We start from the raw sequence: 20,835 nt of genomic DNA, 5'->3' as shown, positions 1-20,835 counted from the left end.
TAGTCGCCACATTCCGGCGCCTGTCCGGGGAGGCTGGTAGGCGAATCGAACCGTGCTGCTGGCCTGCTTTAAAAGCCAGCGATTTAGCTCAGTGAGCTAAACCAGCCCCTCATCTCACAACCCTCACGTTATTCCCGAGTCTGCCTGGGTTTCCTCCGGGTGCTCCGGTTTCCTTCCACAGGTCCCGAAAGACGTGCTGTTAGGTGAATTGGACATTCTGAATTCTCCCTCGGTGAACCCGAACAGGCGCCGGAGTGTGGCGACTGGGGGCTTTTCACAGTAACTTCATTGCAGCGTTAATGTCAGCCTACTTGTGACAATGATAAAGATTATTATTGAGAACGTTCAGATTCTGTTTCTACCACACTTTTAGGAAGAGAGGTTCCAAAGAGAATCAAACCTCAAAGAGAAAACAATTCTTACCTGACTTAAGCGGGCGAACTCTAGTTCACGATTCTCCGACAAGAGGAAACACCCTCTGCACAGCCACCCAGTGAGGACCCCTCAGGATCGGACTTCTCCTAATTGCTGTTGCGCAAGATGCACAGCAACCAATTTCAACACAACAAGATCCGACAAACAACAAATAAATAAACGATCCAACAATCCATCAGCTCTTTTGTTAATAACAAGGAAGTTGAAGAATAAACATTGACGGAACCACAGACAGTGCTTTCCTGGACACAGAGCGAGTGAGTGATTGAGAGCTATTGCTTGCATCTGCTGGAGAAGACTTAGCTTCAACTTAAATGTCACACAATGCAAAACATAAGACATAATTCTGCTGTTAAAGTGCTTTAATGTTATGCAGTCTCATCGCATTTAAGTAACCACTGTGCATACACAGAAGTAATCTACAAGCAAACTGTAGCTGAGTTTGTCAATTTCAATTAAAAGGTGGCAGATATACTGATGCAAGATGTGATACGGCGAGTTCCTGTGATTTATTTGAAGTTTGATATGGAAAGTTGACCGTGACTGTTGACTTATCAGATACAGGAAATTAAGCTGTGTGTTGTTTACCAAGGAACAGATAAATCGCACTTTATAATTCGCGTTTTCATTTTTTTTTTAAAAGTCAGACAATCCCAAATTACCCACATTAATAACAGCTTCTGGCATTTATAAGAGCTCTTTTACCGTAGCAAAACATCTCACGGTGCTTCACAGGAGCAGAATCAAACCGTATTTCACCCAGAGTCACTTAAGGAAATCTCAGGCCTGTAGCATGGTGAAAGAGGTAGGTTTCACAGAGCGCCTTAAAAGGAAGGTGGAGAGGTCGAGTGGCGGAGTGGTTTAAAGCTGGGAATGCGAGACCTTGGCTTCCAGGCCACTGATGGCCGAATAAAATCAGGAATGCGAAACGGGCCAGAAGATAAGTGCAAGAAATCTTGGAAGGGTTGGAGGGGATTACAGAATAAACGGATTAATCAAAAGACAGACTTGCATTTATATAGTGTCATTGTTGACCTCAGGCCATCCTGGACAAGGGAAGGGGTTTTATAAAATGGTCACCACGGCAACATTGGAAACACAAAGCACATTCCCATCCACAGCAACGAAACAACATCCAGATAATCTGGGCGGTAAGGTAACTCAGTGGTTAGCGCTGCTGCTTCACAGCTCCAGGGTCCCAGGTTCCATTCCTGGCTTGGGTCACTGTCTGTGCGGAGTCTGCACGTTCTCCCCGTGTCTCCCTGGGTTTCCTCCGGGTGCTCCGGTTTCCTCCCACAAGTCCCGAAAGACATGCTGTTAGGTGAATTGGACATTCTGAGTTCTCCCTCCGTGTACCCGAGCAGGCGCCGGAATGTGGAGACTAGGGGCTTTTCACAGTAACTTCATTGCAGTGTTAATGGAAGCCTACTTGTGACAATAATAAAGTTTATCATAATTATTAATCTTTTCTGATTGCTAATTTTACAAATATTGGCCAAGAGATTTAGAATAAATAATTTCCCCGCTCTTCCAAATAGTACAATCAGATCTGTAACACCCACCCGAGTTATCAGGGGCCCTCAGTTTAACGTGAGACGTGATTTGGGCCTCGCTGGCTAGGCCAGCATTTGTTGCCCATCACTAATTGCCCCATGAGAAGGTGGTGGTGAGCTGCCTTCTTGAACCGCTGCAGTCCCTGAGGGGTAGGTACACCCACTGTGCTGTTAGGGAGCGAGTTCCAGGATTTTGTCCCAACAACAGTGAAGGAACGGCGATACATTTCCAAATCAGGGTGGTGAGCGACTTGGGCAGGCAGGCGGGGGACCCAGGTGTCTGCTACCCTTGTCCTTCTAGGTGGTTGTGGGTTTGATCGGTGCTGTCGGAGGAGCCTTGGCGAGTTGCTGCAATGCATCTTGCAAATGGTACACATGCTGCTACTGTGCGTCAATGGTGGAGCTTGTGGATGTTGAAGATGATGAATGGGGTGTGAATCAAGTGGGGCTTCTTTGTCTTGGATGGTGTTGAGCTTCGAGTGTTATTGGAGTTGAACTCATCCAGGCAAGTGGAGAGAATTCCATCCCACTCCTGACTTGTGCCTTGTAGATGGTGGACAGGCTTTTGGGGGGTGGGTTCAGGTGAGTTACTCCCCGCAGGATTCCCAGCCTCTGACCTGCTCTTGTAGCCACAGTATTTAGATATTTAAAAAAAATAAATTTAGAGTATCCAATTAGTTTTTTCCAATTAAGGGGCAATTTAGCGTGGCCAGTCCACCTACCCTGCACATCTTTGGGTTGTGGGGGCGAAACCCACACAAACACGGGGAGAATGTGCAAACTCCACACGGACAGTGACCCAGAGCCGGGATCGAACCTGGGACCTTGACGCCACCGTGCTGCCTGCCACAGTATTTATATGGCTGGTCCAGTTCAATATCTGGTCAATGGCAACCCCCAGGATGTTGATAGCAGAGGTCATTGTCTAGCACTTGTGTGGCATAAACATTACTTGTCCAGGACTTGCTGCATTTGGACATGGACTGCTTCATTATCTGAGGAGTCGCGAATGGTGCTGAGCATTGTGCAATCATCCGCAATCATCCCCACTTCTGACCTTATGATGGAAGGGAGGTCACTGATGAAGATGGTTGGGGCCTAGGACACTCCCCTGAGGAACTCCTGCTGTGATGTCCTGGAGCTGAGACGATTGACCTCCAATCACCACAACCATCTTCCTTTGTGCCGGGAATGACTCCAACCAGCGGAGAGTTTCCCCTCCGATTCCCATACCTGGCCAAACGCTGCCTTGATGTCAAAGGGCAGTCACTCTCACCTCACCTCTGGAGTTCAGCTCTTCTGTCCATGTTTGAACCAGGTCAGGAGCTGAGTGACCCTGGTGGAACCCAAACCGAGTGTCAGCGAGCACGTTATAGGTAAGTGTCACTTGATGGCCCTGTTGATGACCCCTTTCATCACTTCACTGATAATCTAATAACACTTTCAACCATGTATATGCCCCATTAAGGTTCGCTCCAGTGTCCTCAATTGCCATCCCAACGGAGATCAGGGTGGGACCTCGCTACTCAGTGGCAGTCAGCATTTAGACAACCACGCCCCGAGTAACACTCCGATGCCATCTTTCAGACGAGATGCTGAATCGAAGTCCCCTGCCAAAAGGACAAGTAATCCCACAATTTCACAGAAGAGCACCCCCCCCCCCCCCCCCCCCCACCCCCCCCACCCAAGTATCCTGGTCGTATTTTATCCCTCAACTTTCAGTGAAAGATTATCTGGTCGCTATCACGCTACTGTGCGCAGGCGCTCACTGTGGATAAACAGATTTACCGCACGGGACGCCCCGAGGTCATGATAGGCGCTACACAAACGCAAGCCTTTGCTTCGTCTTGGTCCCCCCCCCCCCCCCCAACCCACTGCAGAAGCTTCTGGTTTAAGGGAGGCGAAGAGCTGAAATTGCCCAGCCCACAGATAGAAATTTGGCACGACAGGAAAGGCAAATTTTATATCAAAACTTGTTCAAATCAACAACATTTCAAAAGCATGAACGCTGACGGAAACTGTCAGGAAGAAAGACGTTGCATTTCATCAGTCCACTCCTTCCTGGCTCCATCGGCAAACTTAGAGCAAGAGAGAGGCCAAGAGAGTGAGGAAAAGCGAGACCGTCAGTTTGGCGCTGGACGCAGATCCGATCAAGCCCATCTCAATGGCGTAGTGCTGTGCCACCGCCACGTTTGGGTTCTTCGGCAAGGCTGAATTGAACCACATGATAATGCACTTCCCACTCCCCCGATCGTGCTGCGTGAACTGGTACGAGTCGCTCCACACCTTCTCGCAAAGATCCCGCGGAGTTGGGAAAACTTGAGAAAACTTCTGGCATTTGGACTTTACTGGACATTCGTTTGTACCTGAAAAGAAATTTTAAAAAAAACAAACTCACTGAGGGAAAAGATCGCGCGGGTCGCAATGAATTTCAGTTAAAGCAGGCAGGAACAAAGATCGAAGACAGATGCAAATGATAACCGAGGAATTCAGTACAAGTGAATGTCTCTCTGATAAGATTTTCTCAACCTTTCATTTAAATAAGCAGTCAGACTCTGAATTAATACTTCAAAACTACAAAGCTGTTTAAGGAGCTTCATTGACATGAATTGCTCGTCAGTGGTGGTTGTACGTCAGTCAACAAGTGTTAATCCCTGTAGCAAGAAGCTAATGCCACAGTTGCAACTTGGGTGTGAGTCATCAGCTCTCTATAAAAGTACACAGGTCGGGTTATTGGACAGAGTGACGGGGCACAGGGAGGGGGCACAGGGAGGGGGCACAGTGACGAGACCAGAGTGCAACAAGTTACAAATGCCAACTTGGGAATCTGGTGCAGATGGGAATTTGGTAGAGAGAGGAAGGAAGGAGCTATTTCTCGTCAGGCTCCAGACCTGGTGGGTGTTTAAGGCTTAGTTAGATGAGTTGATGGCTGATTGGCTGGTGAGTTAAGACTTCAGCCTCTAAACGGGAACAGAGTGGTACTGGGGAGATACAAGCACTGCAGAAAATTATACTATATCTTAACTAGTTAAACTACTTGGCTTTGCGACAGAAAACAGCTGAGTGACACTTCTAAATATGAAACATAATTAGTAAAATTGGACACAATGAAGATGACAGGGCAGGTGAGGTGTTGTAGCTGTAGCATGTGGGGGATAATGGGTGACTCGGAGCTTGAGAGCTGGAGCCCGAGCTGCAGACACTTTGCTCCGAATGAGAGTCCCACTCCTTCGGCTAGGTAATTAGAAAGGGGAGTGTGACAACGAGTAAAGAAGGTATTGGAATCCACAAGGTAGCAAGGCAGGTAATGATAACCAGAGTGTGCCAGGAAGGGCCAGGGTGGACAAATCCACACCACAGGGGGCGGAATTCTTAAAATGCATCCAGGAGAGCTTTTTTTTAAGCAAACACGTAGAAAGTCCTACAAGGGAGGGGGTGGTGCTGGATCTAGTTTTAGGGGTTGAAGTCGGGCAAGTGGATGAAGTCTCAGTGGGGGAGCATTTTGGGAACAGTGACCACAACTGAGTAGAATTTAAGGTAGTTTAGGTAGTGGGCGGGGCGATTTCAGCTCTTTGCCTCGCTTAGACTATGGAAAGGGACTAAGGTGGACCGGAAATTAAGGTTCTTAATTGGGGGAGCGCCAATTTTAATAAAATAAGACATGATCTGTCCAAAGTTAACAGAGGAAGCAGCTATTTATAGGACTATCTACATCGAAACAGTGAGATTCATTCAAAAGGGACAATGAGAGGGCAGCATGGCGGCACAGTGGTTAGCACTGCTGCCTCACGTCGCTGAGTTCAAATCCAGGCCCTGGGTCACTGTCCTTGTGGAGTTTGCACATTCTCCCCGTGTGTGCGTGGGTCTCACCCTCACAACCCAAGGATGTGCAGGGGAGATGGAGGTGAATGAGCCATTTTCAGGGTGGCAAACTGTAACTCGTGCCTAACCGTTTTGGTCACCAAGGGCAATTTAGCACGGCCAATCCACCTAACCTGCACATCTTCTGGACTGTGGGAGGAAACCGGAGCACCCGGAGGAAACCCACGCAGGCACGGGGAGAACGTGCAGACTCTGCATAGACAGTGACCCAAGCAGGGAATCGAACAGAGGTCCCCAGGAGCGTGACCATGCCTATTTGTTTCTGTCCACTAACCAAATGGATTTGGCCATTGCCTCAAGGACATCGTCCCATTGCCACAGCGTGTCCCCGAGTCAGTACTGCTAACCCACCTCCCCTTTTCCCTTCTCTATATTTTCTAAACTCTTCAGATCCACGAATACTAAGCACCTGATTTCTTAGAATTTCATAGAATTTACAGTGCAGAAGGAGGCCACTCGGCCCATCGGGTCCGCACTGGCCCTTGGGAAGAGCACCCTACCCAAGCCCACACCTCCATCCTATCCCCATATTCCCATAACCCAGTCAGCCCACCAAAACGTTTTGGACACCAAGGGCAATTGATCATGACCAATCCACCTAACCCGCACGTCTTTGGACTGTGAGAGGAAACCGGAGCACCCGGAGGAAACCCACGCAGACACGGGGAGAACGTCCACACTTCCCACATGAATATTTGCGCTTGTAGCTCCCTAACCTTATTCGCCACCATGGCAAATCCACATATATGCTTCGTAACCCTGTCTCTGTATTCCCCATAGTCCGTTATTAATCTGATCCCGTCAAATGTGCTACTATTTCCTGATCAAACACTCACTCCTTCATGCACATTCTTCCTCTTTCCTGCTTTATTATCATTATGCTGCTGTTCATTCCCAGCCGTGAGCCTCCCCATTAGGACAATGATTGTAATCTTGTTGATGCAGATGATGGGCCATGACTTTATTGAATGATGGGGAAGACTCAAAAGGGCCGGTTGGCGTACTCCAGCTCCTATTCCTCCTGTTTTTATTTTCTCATTTGGGGGGGGTCTAACGCAAAGCTACCTGCTTCCTGGCCAGAGACACTCACCGGAGCTCCAGTCCCATCCTTTATGCCAGTTCACCTTGCAGGTGTGATCTTCCCGACAGTCTGCCCACCACTCCTCACAGTCCGTCTTACAGATCGGAACATGCAAGATCCGCTCCTTCCTCCAAGACTGATCGACCTGCCACACAAGGAGAAAAATTTAATGTCATTCTTTTTTTTAAAAAAAACAGAGAGTGCCGAAAGAGAGAGAGCGAGAGAGGAAAAAAAACCATCAACCTAAAAAGCAATAACTTCGAGACTGGGAGGAAACTGAATCTCTGTGCTGGCCCCCAGGGGCCTGCTGGAACGCTGTTCCAAATTTCAGTTTGCGCAGGCCAGTCTTTGCGCTCCCAACATCCACTCCCTCGTACACATCATCAATAGCCTGGGCCGCCATGATTAAGATCCCTTGTATGGGTGCCGCAAACAATCGTCTGACGAGACCAATCCTTCGGGTGGCAAGTTCTACCAAAGGTACCAGCCGCTCACACAGCTGGGCACTGCGGGTGGCACCCGCCAGCCCACAGGGTCATTGCCGGTTTCCTCAGTCATTAGCCCGTGGCTCCCAGGTGCGACCCTCCATGTTCAGGGTCTTCATGTCGCGCAACCTCAAGTGGAGCCTCGGGATTCCCACCCGCCATCGGTCTTCAGTTACCGGACCCGACAAATGCTTCTCGGGTGTGCGACCGCCTTCTAATCCAGCAGACGTGCCCGAGCCAAGTCAGCTGTGTTTGATCAAACAAACGTACCTGGGAGCTCTGCCTTCGAGGGCTGCCATCCGTATTCACGGTAAGCAAGGGGGTTGATGGGTTATTTGGGGGGAGGAGAGGGGGGCAGAGCAGATTTGAGATTATCATCAGATCTTATCAAATGGTGGAGCAGGCTCGAAGGGCCGAATGGCCTACTTCTCCTTACTGGTAGGTTTGTGGTTTCGTCAGGACATATCCATAATGTCCTGCAGGCAGCGATTATGAAATTCTCTTTTTCTAGACAGCTGCAAAGCCGTCCGTGTTTCACACGATGCAGCAAAGTGCTGAGAACACAGGCTATCAGATTGCTCCGAACGCTCTGCAGGGTCAGCTTGAACTTACCCCCTGCGCCTTTTGGGACTCGGGCATAGAAGGTAGCTACTTTACCCGGGCACGCAGCATCGGGTTCTGTCCAACTGAATAGTTACAACACGGGGTTAGGTACAGAGTAAAGCTTCCTCTACACTGTCCCCATCAAACACTCCCAGGACAGGTACAGCACGGGGTTAGATACAGAGTAAAGCTCCCCCTACACTGTCCCCATCAAACACTCCCAGGACAGGTACAGCACGGGGTTAGATACAGAGTAAAGCTCCCTCTACACTGTCCCTATCAAACACTCCCAGGACAGGTACAGCACGGGGTTAGATACAGAGTAAAGCTCCCTCTACACTGTCCCCATCAATCACTCCCAGGACAGGTACAGCACGGGGTTAGATACAGAGTAAAGCTCCCTCTACACTGTCCCCATCAAACACTCCCAGGACAGGGACAGCACGGGGTTAGGTACAGAGTAAAGCTTCCTCTACACTGTCACCATCAAACACTCCCAGGACAGGTACAGCACAGGGTTAGATACAGAGTAAAGCTTCCTCTACACTGTCCCCATCAAACACTCCCAGGACAGATACAGCACGGAGTTAGATACAGAGTAAAGCTCCCTCTACACTGTCCCCATCAAACACTCCCAGGACAGGTACAGAACAGGGTTAAATACAGAGTAAAGCTCCCTCTACACTGTCCCCATCAAACACTCCCAGGACAGGTACAGCACGGGGTTAGATACAGAGTAAAGCTCCCTCTACACTGTCCCCATCAAACACTCCCAGGACAAGTACAGCACGGGGTGAGATACAGAGTAAAGCTCCCTCTACACTGTCCCCATCAAACACTCCCAGGACAGGTACAGCACGGAGTTAGATACAGAGTAAATCTCCCTCTACACTGTCCCCCATCAAACACTCCCAGGACAGGTACTGCACGGGGTTAGATACAGAGTAAAGCTCCTCTACACTGTCCCCATCAAACACTCCCAGGACAGGTACAGCACAGGGTTAGATACAGAGTAAAACTCCCTCTACACTGTCCCCATCAAACACTCCCAGGACAGGTACAGCACGGGGTTAGATACAGAGTAAAGCTCCCTCTACGCTGTCCCCATCAAACACTCCCAGGACAGGTACAGCACAGAGTTAGATACAGAGTAAAGCTCCCTCTGCACTGCCCCCATCAAGCACTCCCAGGACAGGTACAGCACGGGGTTAGATACAGAGTAAAGCTCCCTCTGCACTGCCCCCATCAAGCACTCCCAGGACAGGTACAGCACGGGGTTAGATACAGAGTAAAGCCCCCTCTGCACTGCCCCATGAAACTGATGTGACGAAGCTCCCTCTATAAATCCCACATTTATCTGAGGTCTGAACAAAGGGCTTCCCACCTCAGGATAACACTGCTCACCTTTACTATCCATGGGCCCAAATTGGGGGAACATTCATACAAGCAGGTGTCCTGAATAAAATGCCTCTTGCATTTATCCGTCATGATGCCGCAGTGATTCCAGTTGAAGTTGTAGAGATTGGACTGGTCATTGTGGGCCTCCATGCTCGTATTGGCTGTACAACAGGCATTGTGTTTCCAAGGTGCACACTGCACACCGAAAAGACAAGTTAGTAACAAAGATTAAAGTACACACGGTTTCTACTCAGCAATTAAGGGAGATATTTAATCACTTGGGTTTCCTTATTTATAACAATAATAATAACCGCTGGAGACAGTTACAGAGGAGGCTAGAGAAAATTAAGTTCGCCTTAAGTGGTTCAGTACAGGGTTCGCTCAGAGGTGGCAGCCGTTCATCGACTTGCTTAAGGAAAGTTGACCGTCAGCAGGGCGGAGTTGGGGGGGGGCATGGAAGTGCCGAATAAGGGTAGGGAATCTAATGTATGGGTATTTAGGGTCTATGCTTGGGATGGGGGTTGGGTATGTTATTGTATGTTTTTTGAGTGTGTTGGATATGTTTGCTTAGATTGTTAAAATTATAAATACCTCAATAAAACATTTTCTAAGAAAAAAGAACCTCCTGAAGACCAAACTCTTTGACCAGCCCTACCCCAATCTCTCACCTGACTGGGTATCAAATTTTGCTGGGGCCTCAAGATGTTTTACAAAGTTAAAGGCACTATGCAAACTCTAACTTTCTTTGTTGAGCCCTGTGATTAGTCAAGAACTCCACTATCACTGTGCGTGTGGAGTTTGCACATTCTCCCCGTGTCTGCGTGGGTGTAACCGCGCTAAATTGGCCTTTAATTGGGGAAAAAAATAATTGGGTACTCTAAATTTTTTTTTGGAAAAAAGAACTCCACTATCATTGCATTGTGAAAATACCGGGATGGAAGGAGGTCAACCAAGTGAAACCTGGGATTTTGGTCATTCAGCAAACTTTACGCAAGATCAGCAGCTTCTGAGGCAGCGAGGGCCCGCAATGTGCGAGAGCTCACGAGATAAAACTGGAGTGAAAAGCCAGCAGGATAAGGAAAGATACTACAAAGGAACATTGCACCAGTGAGAATGGTGCCCTCCCCCTGCTAGTTCAGTATTAACCACAGTCCCAGATATGAAGATCCCAGCAACATCAAGGTCAATTCAATCTACAGGCATTTATTGGTCTTGACGTAGCATCGTTACCATCAAATTGCAAAAGCTGAAGAAAGTAAATTCACTTTGCCGTATTATAAAAGGTAATATGCTGATGCCAAGGTCTTCCTTATCGGCTTGTTAAAATCACATCTATTGACAACACGGGGGCCAAGTCCAGATTAAGAGGGGAACGAGGAAAAGGTGCAACATTCTCATTCCTAGGCAGGGGACAGGGGTGGGGGGGGAGAGGTGAAGTGGGAGGTGGCCTGTTTCCGTAATACGGATTCTACCATAACTTTAATAACTTTGTGGGGAGTGGACACGACTGGCAACGCCAGCATTCGTTGCCCGTCGCTAATTGTGGGGGTAGTAACCTTACTACAGTGGGTCTAGAGTCCCATGTAAGCCAGACCAGGTTGGGAAGGCAGATTTCAGGGGCGGCGCAGTGGTTAGCACTGCTGCCTCACGGCGCCGAGGATCCGGGTACGATCCCAGCCCCAGGTCACTGTCCGTGTGGAGTTTGTACATTTCCCCCCCACTGTCTGCGCGGGTCTCACCCCCACAATACAAAAGATATGCAGGGCAGGTGGATTAGCTAATGCTAAATTGCCCCTTAATTGGAAAACAATGATTTGGGTGCTCCGGTTTCCTCCCACAGTCCAAAGATGGGCAGGTTAGGTGGTTTGGCCATGATTAATTTATAATAATTTTTACTGTCACAAGTAGAACAGGTTTAGCTCAGTGGGCTAGACACCTGGTTTGTAATGCAGCAGTGCGGGTTCAATTCCCGTACCAGCTTATCCGAACAGGTGCCGGAATGTGGCGACTAGGGGCTTTTCACAGTAACTTCATACTTGTGAGAATAAAAGATTATTATTATATTAGTCTTACATTAACACTGCAATGATGTTACTGCCCCTACTCGCCACAATCTGGCCCCTGTTCGGGTACACGGAGGGAGAATTCAGAATGTCCAAATTACCCAACAGCACATCTTTCGGGACTTGTGGGAGGAAACCGGGGCACCCGGAAGAAACTCACGCAGACACAGGAGAACGTGCAGAATCCGTACAGACAGTGACCCAAGCTGGGAATCGAACCTGGGACCCTGGCGCTGTGAAGCAACTGTGCGAACATGCCGCCCAATTGCCCCTTAGTGTCCAAAAGGCTAGGTGGCATTACTAGGCTGATAATAATAATCTTTATTACTGTCACAAGTAGGCTTACATTAACACTGCAATGAAATTACTGTGAAAAGCCCCTAGTCGCCACATTCCGGCGCCTGTTCGGGTACACAGAGGGAGAATCCAGAATGTCCAATTCACCTAACAGCACGTCTTTTGAGTTACGAGGATAGCGTGGAGGCATGTGTTTAAGTAGGGTGCTCTTTCTAAGGACTGGTGCCGACTCGATGGGCCGAATGGCCTCCTTCTGCACTGTAAATTCTATGAAACATGTTGGGTAGATGGAGTTAAGACACACACCAGCCATGGTTGAATTGAGCAGATCAGACTTTGGGATGGGGGGGGGGATGCTGAATGGCCGATACTTGTTTCGATGTAACAAGAAAATTAGCAGTTGGTGAGGTTTTGGTCACTATAAACCATTAGGGTGCAGATGTGGAGTCAGGTTTGGAGTCAAGCGAAGCCTTTCACAGTCAATGCTCACACAAAGAACAGCCACTAGGAAGACGTAGCCGTGGCAATGTCAGGCAGGATGCCGACATATTGGCACGTGATCCAGGAATGCCTCAAACCTCTTCACGTCCTCTGCTTCCCCATCTCCGTAATCTCCTCCAGCCACAACCTCAAACCACCGCCCCATTTTAATCAGGCCACCATTGACGGTTGGGCCTCCAGTTATCTGAGCGCCAAAAAGCTCTGGAAATCCGTCCGTAAACCTCTTTGCCTCCCTCTCCTCTAATTTCAGGTGCCCCTTAACGCAGTTTGGGTCACCTGTCCGAATAGCTCCTCACGTGGCCGAGTGTCAAAAGGGTTCTATATAAATGCAAGTTGGTGTTGCTGCAGGAAGAGCAGAAAAGCGAGCTTTGTGTCCCCACACTGCTGCTCTTGCACACCCTCTAATCCCACAGCACTGTAACTGAGCCATGGACAGGACGTAACTCAAACGTAACTCAAGAAGGTGGTGGTGGTTTGGGGGGGGGGGGGGGCATGCCTGGCCTACCCATGTGCCTCCCCGTTACCTGTCTGTAGAGTTTCCCCTCGAATCCCGGCTGCGTTTTGTGGTGTTTCCCGTCCATGCAGATGTTGAGGATATCCTTGGCTGCTGTCAGGGTGAGGGTCAATCCCAGAACCAGCAGCCGCAGCATCTTTCTGCACAGAAATCAGAGCGAGCAAGTGAGTTTCTGAAAACAGCAGCATTCGTCGTAAACGCCAAAATAAGAGCAAACGCTGCAGACGCTGGGATCCTGAAACACGGAACGCTCAGCCGGCAGGGCAGCACCAACACCCTTTATTTATTCACCACTTTTTAAAAATTTTTTAAAATAAATTTAGAGTACTCAATCATGTTTCCAATTAAGGTGCAATTTAGCGTGGCCAATCCACTTACCCTTGCACATTTTTGGGTTGTGGGGGCGAAACCCACGCAAACACGGGGAGAATGTGCAAACTCCACACGGATAGTGACCCAGAGCCGGGATCGAACCTGGGACCTCAGCGCCGTGAGGCCGCAGTGCTAACCCACTGCGCCACCATGCTGCCCCATTTATTCACCACTTTTAACCGGACACAGCACCCCAAGAGGCTTCGCGGAGGCAAACTAGATTTGACACCGAGCAACATAAGGAGACATTAGGGACAGGTGACCAAAAGCTTGGTCAGAGGCCCATTTTAAGGAGTGCCTCAAGAGCCAGAGAGGCGGAATAATTTAGGAGGGAGGTAAATCCAGAGCTTGTAGCCCAGGCAACCGAAGGCACGGCCACCAATGGTGGGGCGATTGCGATCGGGAATACCCAAGGGGCCGGAATCAGAGGGGCGCGGAGGTCTGGGAGGGTTGCTCCCAGGAGCAGGAGAAGGAGGTGACGGAGGTAGGGAGTGAAGGCGGGACCAGAGGAGGTGAGGCCATTGGGGGGATTTGGGCAGAAGGAGGAGAATTTCCAATGCGGTACGGCCAGGCTGGGAGCCAGTGTAGGTACAGCAAGAACAGGCCATGCAAACAGACCCGGGTGCAAATTAGGATAAGGAGTTGGAGAGAGAATTGAAGTTCACATTTCCACTCAATGGCCTTTTATTAGAACTGGAAGGCGTTAGAGATGAATAAGCAAGTTCCGAGCCAGCAAAGAGAAAATAACAGAATGAGAGCGGGTGGATATTCGGAGGAATTCCCCAAGAGGGTTAAAGTTCCAACTTTGTCCAAAGGCCACGGGCTGGCAAATGAGATTAGAGTAGATAGGTGCTTGATGGCCGGCGCGGACACGATGGGCTGAAGGGCCTCTATCTGTGCTGTAAAACTCTGTGACCAGACACATTTCACATGTTTTCTCTCTCCAGAGATTCCTGATCTTTCTGCACCTTCCCGGCTGAATTTTATATAGAGAGAGGGCTCTTTGAGCATGACTCTAACCATCAAGATTCAGGTTAAATTCTATCAATCAGGGTTTGCCCTGATGATTCACTGCAACATTGGACCAGGTGGACATTCAGCCCCTCTAGCTTATTCTGCCATTCAATTAGACCACAACGGTTTGGTATTTTAACTGTCCTCTAGCCACCTTGGGTCTTACAACACCAGGTTAAAGTCCAACAGGTTTGTTTCAAACACTAGCTTTCGGAGCACTGCTCCTTCCCTCAGATGAATGAAGAGGTGGGTTCCAGAAACATATATATAGACAAAGTCAAAGATGTCAGACAATGCTTTGAATGCGACTATTTGCAGGTAATAAGACTTAATTAGCTAGGCCTACTGACCCGCACTATCTTCGCGCATTGATCGCGGCCAATCTACCTAAACCTGCACATCTTTGGACTGTGGGAGGAAACCCACGTAGACATGGGGAGAACGTGCAGACTCCACATAGTCGCCCAAGGTCGGAATTAAACCCTGGCCTCCGGTGCTGTGAGGCAGCAGTGCTAACCACTGTCCAAAGACACGGATTAAGCAAGGGCAGACTGCTGGATTTGCTACGGAAAGATTGAGTCCGAGTCCGACTAATTTGATCGATTTTTCTAAGAGGTACAAGGAGGATTGATGATCCTATGAGGGGGGCACATTTGGTGAGGTCGAGATGAATTCCAACACGGCTTTTGATAAGGTCCCACGTGGCTGATTGGTCATGAAAGCAAAACCCTGTGTGATCCAATCAAAAGTGACAAGTTGGATCCAAAATGAGCTGAGTGGCTGGAAGTAAAGGGTGACGGCCAACAGGGGTGACTGCGAGGGTGGGATGAGAGTGGGGCTCCCACAGGGCTCAGGACTGGTCCCCTTGCCTTTCGGGGTATATTCATCAATGATTGAGCTTTAAATACAAGGGCCATAAAGGAGCCCCCAAATGATACAAGAATTGGCTGGTCAATGCTGAAGAGGAAAGGTGCAGGAAGATTTGGAAGGGTCTGTCAAGAGGACAGAAAAATGGCAAATGGAATTTTGGATTGGATTGGATTTGTTTATTGTCACGTGTACCGAGGTACAGTGAAAAGTATTTTTCTGCAAGCAGCTCAACAGATCATTCAGTACATGGGAAGAAAAGGGAATTGAACAGAATTCAAGAAAATACATGAGAATACATTTAATCTGGAGACATGCGAGATAATGGACATGGGGAGGTCAAACAAGGCACAGGAATCCACAATAAATGATAGAATACTGCTAAATGTAGAAGGACAGAGGGACCTTGGAATGACTGTTCATAGGTCCATGAAATTAAGGCAGGTAAATAGGGTGGTTAAGGCATATGGGGTTCTTTCCTTTATTAGCCGAAGCATAGAATACAAGGGCGGGGAGATTAAGTGAGAACTTATAAAACACCATGACCCCCAAATCCCCACTTGCACCTTGATACACCCCCTCGGACTCTTCCGTCTGGCCCCCACCGTACCTCCCCATCGGCCCCCTCCCCCCAACCCAACCACCCTACCAACCCCCACCCTTCTTCCGAATATCTCCCCACCCATGTCTCAGCCCACCCCTCAACCTCCAACACCCCCCCCCCCCACCTCTTGACCAATTAGCTGGTTTATGGAAGAGAGTGCTGTAAATAAAAAGGGGTGTGGCTTCGCGCCCTATGACACCTGAAGGGTCTCCAGGAGGAGCTACTCTGCACCTTTCCCAGCAGCTCAGGGGTCAGGGGACCAGTCGAGCGATTTGCAGCTCCAGTCTTGGCAAGTAAAAGGGAGAGGAATTGACAGTGACTACCACTCCCCAGAACCTCTGGGGACCCTGGAGACCCAGCCACAAGATTCCCATTCTGGCCGTCAGATTTCGTAGAATGTTTTTGGGATAGTTTCTGAGAACAGTACATTCCACACCCAATCCGAGAGCAGATTATACTAGACATGGTACTGTATTGTGCAACGAGATAGGATTAATTGATTACAATGAAGGTGCCTTTAGGTAGCAGCGATCATAATATAATTGAATTTTACATTCTGTTTGAGGGAGAGAAGAGTGAGTCAAATGTAATTTAAATGTAAATAAGGACAATTGTGAGGGCATGAAAGTGGAACTGTCTAAAGTGAACAGACAAATATGCTTAAAGGATGGATCAACAGAGATTGAGTGGCAGATATTTAAAAGAGATATTTCAGAATACTCAGAACAGACGCATTCTGATGGGAAATATAAATTATGAGGGGAGGTCCTGTCATCCACGGTTAACTAGAAACGTTAAAGTCAGTATTTAACCAAGATGTGTGGCAGGTCAGAAGGCAGGAAAGAATATAAAGAATATCAAAGAATGACGAAAAGATTGATAAGGAGGGAAAATTAGAGTACAAGACAAAGCTACCCAGTAATATAAAGATGGGTAATAAGAGTTTCTTTTGATATTTCAATAAGGAAGTTAACAAAATGAGCATTGGCCCGATAGAAAGTGAACCTGAGGAATTGGCAATGGAAATTATAGCTATGGCAGATGAATTAAACAGGAATTTTGCATCTGTCTTCACTAAGTAACATCCCAGAAATAACTGAAATTCAGGAAATGGAAGGGAGAGAGGGAGGAACTCGGGAAAATTACAATAACCAGGGAAGTGATAACGAGCAAATTGTTGGGTCTGCGAGCTGACAAATCCCCTTGGTCCAGGTGGACTTCACCCCAAGGTCCTAAAAGAAGTGGACAATGAGATAACTGATGCGTTGAGTTTATAATCTAGATTCAGAGAAGGTTCCATTAGATTGGAAAATAGCAAATGCTAACTCCTTTATTCAAAAGGGAGGGAGACAGAAAGTATTAATGCAGACCAGCTAGCCCAACATCTATCACAGGGAAAATGTTTGAAGGGATTAATTAAAGATGTTAGAGCAGGGCGCTTGGAAAAATTCAAGACAATCAGGCAGAGACCACCTGGTTTTGTGAAAGGGAAATCGTGTTTAACCAATTTGTTGGAGTCTTTTTGTGAAGGAGCCATGTAGAACCATAGAATCCCTACAGTGCAGACGGAGGCATTTCGACCCATCCTCGTAACCCCACCTAACCCGCACATCTTTGGGTTGTGGGAGGGCAAACTCCACACAAACAGTTACCCAAGGTCGAAATTGAACCTGGTGCTGTGAGGTAGCAGTGCGAACCACTGTCCCACCATGCCATGTGCTATGGGTAAAGGGGAAAGGGCGGATGTACAGTACTAGGAGGCATTTGATAAAGTGCCGTGTCAAAGGTTATTACGTAAAATAAATCTTATGATGTAGGGGTTAACATATTGACATGGATAGAAAACAGAAGGGCGGCACGGTGACACAGTGGTTAGCACTGCTGCCTCACAGAGCCAGGACCTGGGTTTGATTCTGGCCTTGGGTGACTGTGTGGCGTTCTCCCAGTGTCTACGTGCGTTTCCTCCGGGTGCTTCGGTTTCCTCACACAGTCCAAAGAGGTGCAGGTTAGGTGGGGTTATGGGGACAGGGTGGGGTTATGGGGACAGGGTGGGGTTATGGGACAGGGTGGGTTATGGGGACAGGGTGGGGTTACGGGGGACAGGGTGGGGTTACGGGGGACAGGGTGGGGTTACGGGGGACAGGGTGGGGTTATGGGGGACAGGGTGGGGTTACGGGGGACAGGGTGGGGTTACGGGGACAGGGTGGGGTTACGGGGACAGGGTGGGGTTACGGGGACAGGGTGGGGTTACGGGGGCAGGGTGGGGTTACGGGGGCAGGGTGGGGTTACGGGGGCAGGGTGGGGTTACGGGGGCAGGGTGGGGTTACGGGGACAGGGTGGGGTTACGGGGACAGGGTGGGGTTACGGGGACAGGGTGGGGTTACGGGGACAGGGTGGGGTTACGGGGACAGGGTGGGGTTACGGGGACAGGGTGGGGTTACGGGGACAGGGTGGGGTTACGGGGACAGGGTGGGGTTACGGGGACAGGGTGGGGTTACGGGGACAGGGTGGGGTTACGGGGACAGGGTGGGGTTACGGAGACAGGGTGGGGTTACGGAGACAGGGTGGGGTTACGGAGACAGGGTGGGGTTACGGAGACAGGGTGGGGTTACGGAGACAGGGTGGGGTTATGGGGATAGGGTGGGGAGTGGTCCTAGATAGGGTGCTCTTTCAGAGGGTCGGTGCAGACTCAATGGGCCGAACAGCCTCCTTCTGCACTGTAGGGATTCGATGGATCTATTGCCAGAGTGGATGTGGGGAAGAGGATTCCTCTTGCGGGAGACTGTAGAACTAGGGGTCACTGTATAAAAATAAGGGGTCACCCATTGAAGACGCCGATGAGGAGAAATATTTTCTCTCAGGGGATGAGTCTCCAGAACTCTCTTCATCAAAAGGCAGTGGAAGCAGAGCCTTTGAATATTTTTAAGGCGGAGCTAGATAGATTATTGATTAACAAGGGGGTGAAAGGTTATCGGGGATCGACAGGAACGTGGGGTTGAGGTTACAAGCAGATCAGTCGCGATCTATTGAATGGGGTAGCAGGCTCGAGGGGCCGAGTAGCCTACTGTTGCTCCTAATTCGCTTGTAAGCATGTATCACGGGGGTTTGGAGGGAGGAGGGAATTACACCATAGCGATAGATTTATTAACATGTTCCCAGGAACTGAAATTTTAACTTTGAGGAGTGATTGGACAGGCTGGGGCTGTTTCAATGAGGGGTCTGGATAGTGTGGACAAGCACGGGCTTTTTCTCTGTTAGCAGGGAGATTAATAATCAGAGGCAGAGAATTAAAGTACTTGGCAACTGGATGAGATGTTTTGAAGGGCGATTCGTTTTGCCCAGGGCAACCGGACCAAATTGGGGCTGGTTTAGCTCACTGGGCTAAATCGCTGGCTTTTAAAGCAGACCAAGGCAGGCCAGCAGCACGGTTCAATTCCCGTACCAGCCTCCCCGAACAGGCGCCGGAATGTGGTGACTACGGGCTTTTCACAATAACTTCATTGAGGCCTACTCATGACAATAAGCGATTTTCATTCATTTTCAAATGAGAGAGGGTGGGATAATGCTGGACAGATACTTTTTAGCTAGCAGATCAGATGGGCTGAATGGCTTCCAGCTGTGTTATCAGATTCCATGCTTCTGCATTCTTCACTCCATGAGATGATATCATTGTTTTTCTTTTAACCATTCCATTGTTGACTGAAAGACCAGACAAAACCAGTGTGATTGTGAAGTGAAGATTGCTCGCCGCTCTGTGTTCCAACCACTCAGCAAAGACCTTGCCCAGAGGCCAGACTTTTGAGCGTCAGCCAGCAGTGTTCCTGACGATCTTTGTAAGCAAAGAGACAGAAACTAACAACAATCCCAATGCTATCTCTCCTGGAATTTGTACATAGAACTCATCAATTTTACTGCAATTGACGTCCATCAATTGCAGGAAAACACCTCCAAATTAGAACAAACAGTACAGAGTACAGCACAGGGTTAGATACAGAGTAAAGCTCCCTCTACACTGTCCCCATCAAACACTCCCAGGACAGGTACAGCACGGGGTTAGATACAGAGTACAGCTCCCTCTACACTGTCCCCATCAAACACTCCCAGGACAGGTACAGCACAGTTTCGATATAGAGTAAAGCTCCCCTACACGTCATAAAACACTCCCAGACAGTACAGCACGTAGATACAAGTACAGCTCCCTCTATGTGTCCCATCAAACACTCCCAGACGTACACACGTGTTAGATACAAGTAAAGCTCCACCTACCCTTCCCCATAAACACTAGACAGGTACGCACGGAGTGATACAGATTTGGCCCCTCTACACTGCCCTAAACACTCCGGACAGGTACAGCCGGGGTAGATACAGAGGAAGCCCCTCACACTGCCCCACAACCACATCGCGTCACACACGGGTAGATACAGAGTAAACTTCCTCTACACAGTCCCCACTCAACACTCCCAAGACAAGCACGGGGTACATACAGAGTAAGCTCCTGATCAACACCACCATGCTACCGTAAAGCTCCCTCTACACTGTCCCCATCAAACACTCCCAGGACAGGTACAGCACAGGGTTAGATACAGAGTAAAGCTCCCTGTACAGTGTCACAATTTGAGAAAGCTCCCCATTAATAAAAGAGTGTCAGGTTTACAGCCATTTGACACAAACCAAGATGAAAGAATAGGAGACACAATGACAAACAGACCTGGCAATATCTGCAGTACCTCGCAAAATCTGCAAGCAAGTTCCCTCGACACTTCGGTGAGGAGGTAGCAGACTACAACGGCGGGAGTTCCTACTGCAGTCAGCGGCGAGCTCTGATCACACAGGGCTCTGATCACACAGGGCTCTGGTCGCACTGGGCTCCTATCTCAGTTGGAAGCTACCTCAGTGCCTTCGGAATCTACTCTCTCCTCCCCACTAGTGTCTGTCAACAGCTTTTTATCTCAACACAAGTTCTCTCCCAACCTCACTCGGTGTGCACCTGGGTTCCAAAGGACAAAAGCCATCGAACTTTCCATCAATTTAACTCAAATTAGTTAATGCACAATCTTAGCCTTCTCCAGAATCTGGAGTATATACAGTGAATCGCCGAATCCGCTAAATAAGGAGAGTATTTTGATGTTTTATTTTTAAATCCAATGTAGTCTGCTCCTTTGACAC

General features: G+C 48.8%; 1 protein-coding gene across 1 annotated transcript; it reads right to left on the bottom strand.

The window, feature by feature from the left end:
- Nucleotides 1-3,920: 3,920 nt before the first annotated feature.
- On the bottom strand, nucleotides 3,921-20,537 carry folr (folate receptor). The gene is made up of 5 exons (XM_038818889.1): nucleotides 20,378-20,537; nucleotides 12,823-12,952; nucleotides 9,444-9,632; nucleotides 6,961-7,096; nucleotides 3,921-4,354 (listed from the first exon to the last, which is right to left on the bottom strand). Exons 2-5 carry the CDS (start codon nucleotides 12,946-12,948, stop codon nucleotides 4,068-4,070), a joined length of 738 nt encoding a protein of 245 aa, XP_038674817.1. The 5' UTR covers nucleotides 12,949-12,952; nucleotides 20,378-20,537; the 3' UTR covers nucleotides 3,921-4,067.
- Between the last annotated feature and the right edge of the window lie 298 nt (nucleotides 20,538-20,835).

The sequence above is a fragment of the Scyliorhinus canicula genome, chromosome 14 (assembly GCF_902713615.1).
Source record: "Scyliorhinus canicula chromosome 14, sScyCan1.1, whole genome shotgun sequence".
Classification (NCBI taxonomy): Eukaryota; Metazoa; Chordata; class Chondrichthyes; order Carcharhiniformes; family Scyliorhinidae; genus Scyliorhinus; species Scyliorhinus canicula.
Note: the sequence above shows the minus strand (reverse complement) of the source record. Positions and strands in the feature narration are given on the sequence as shown.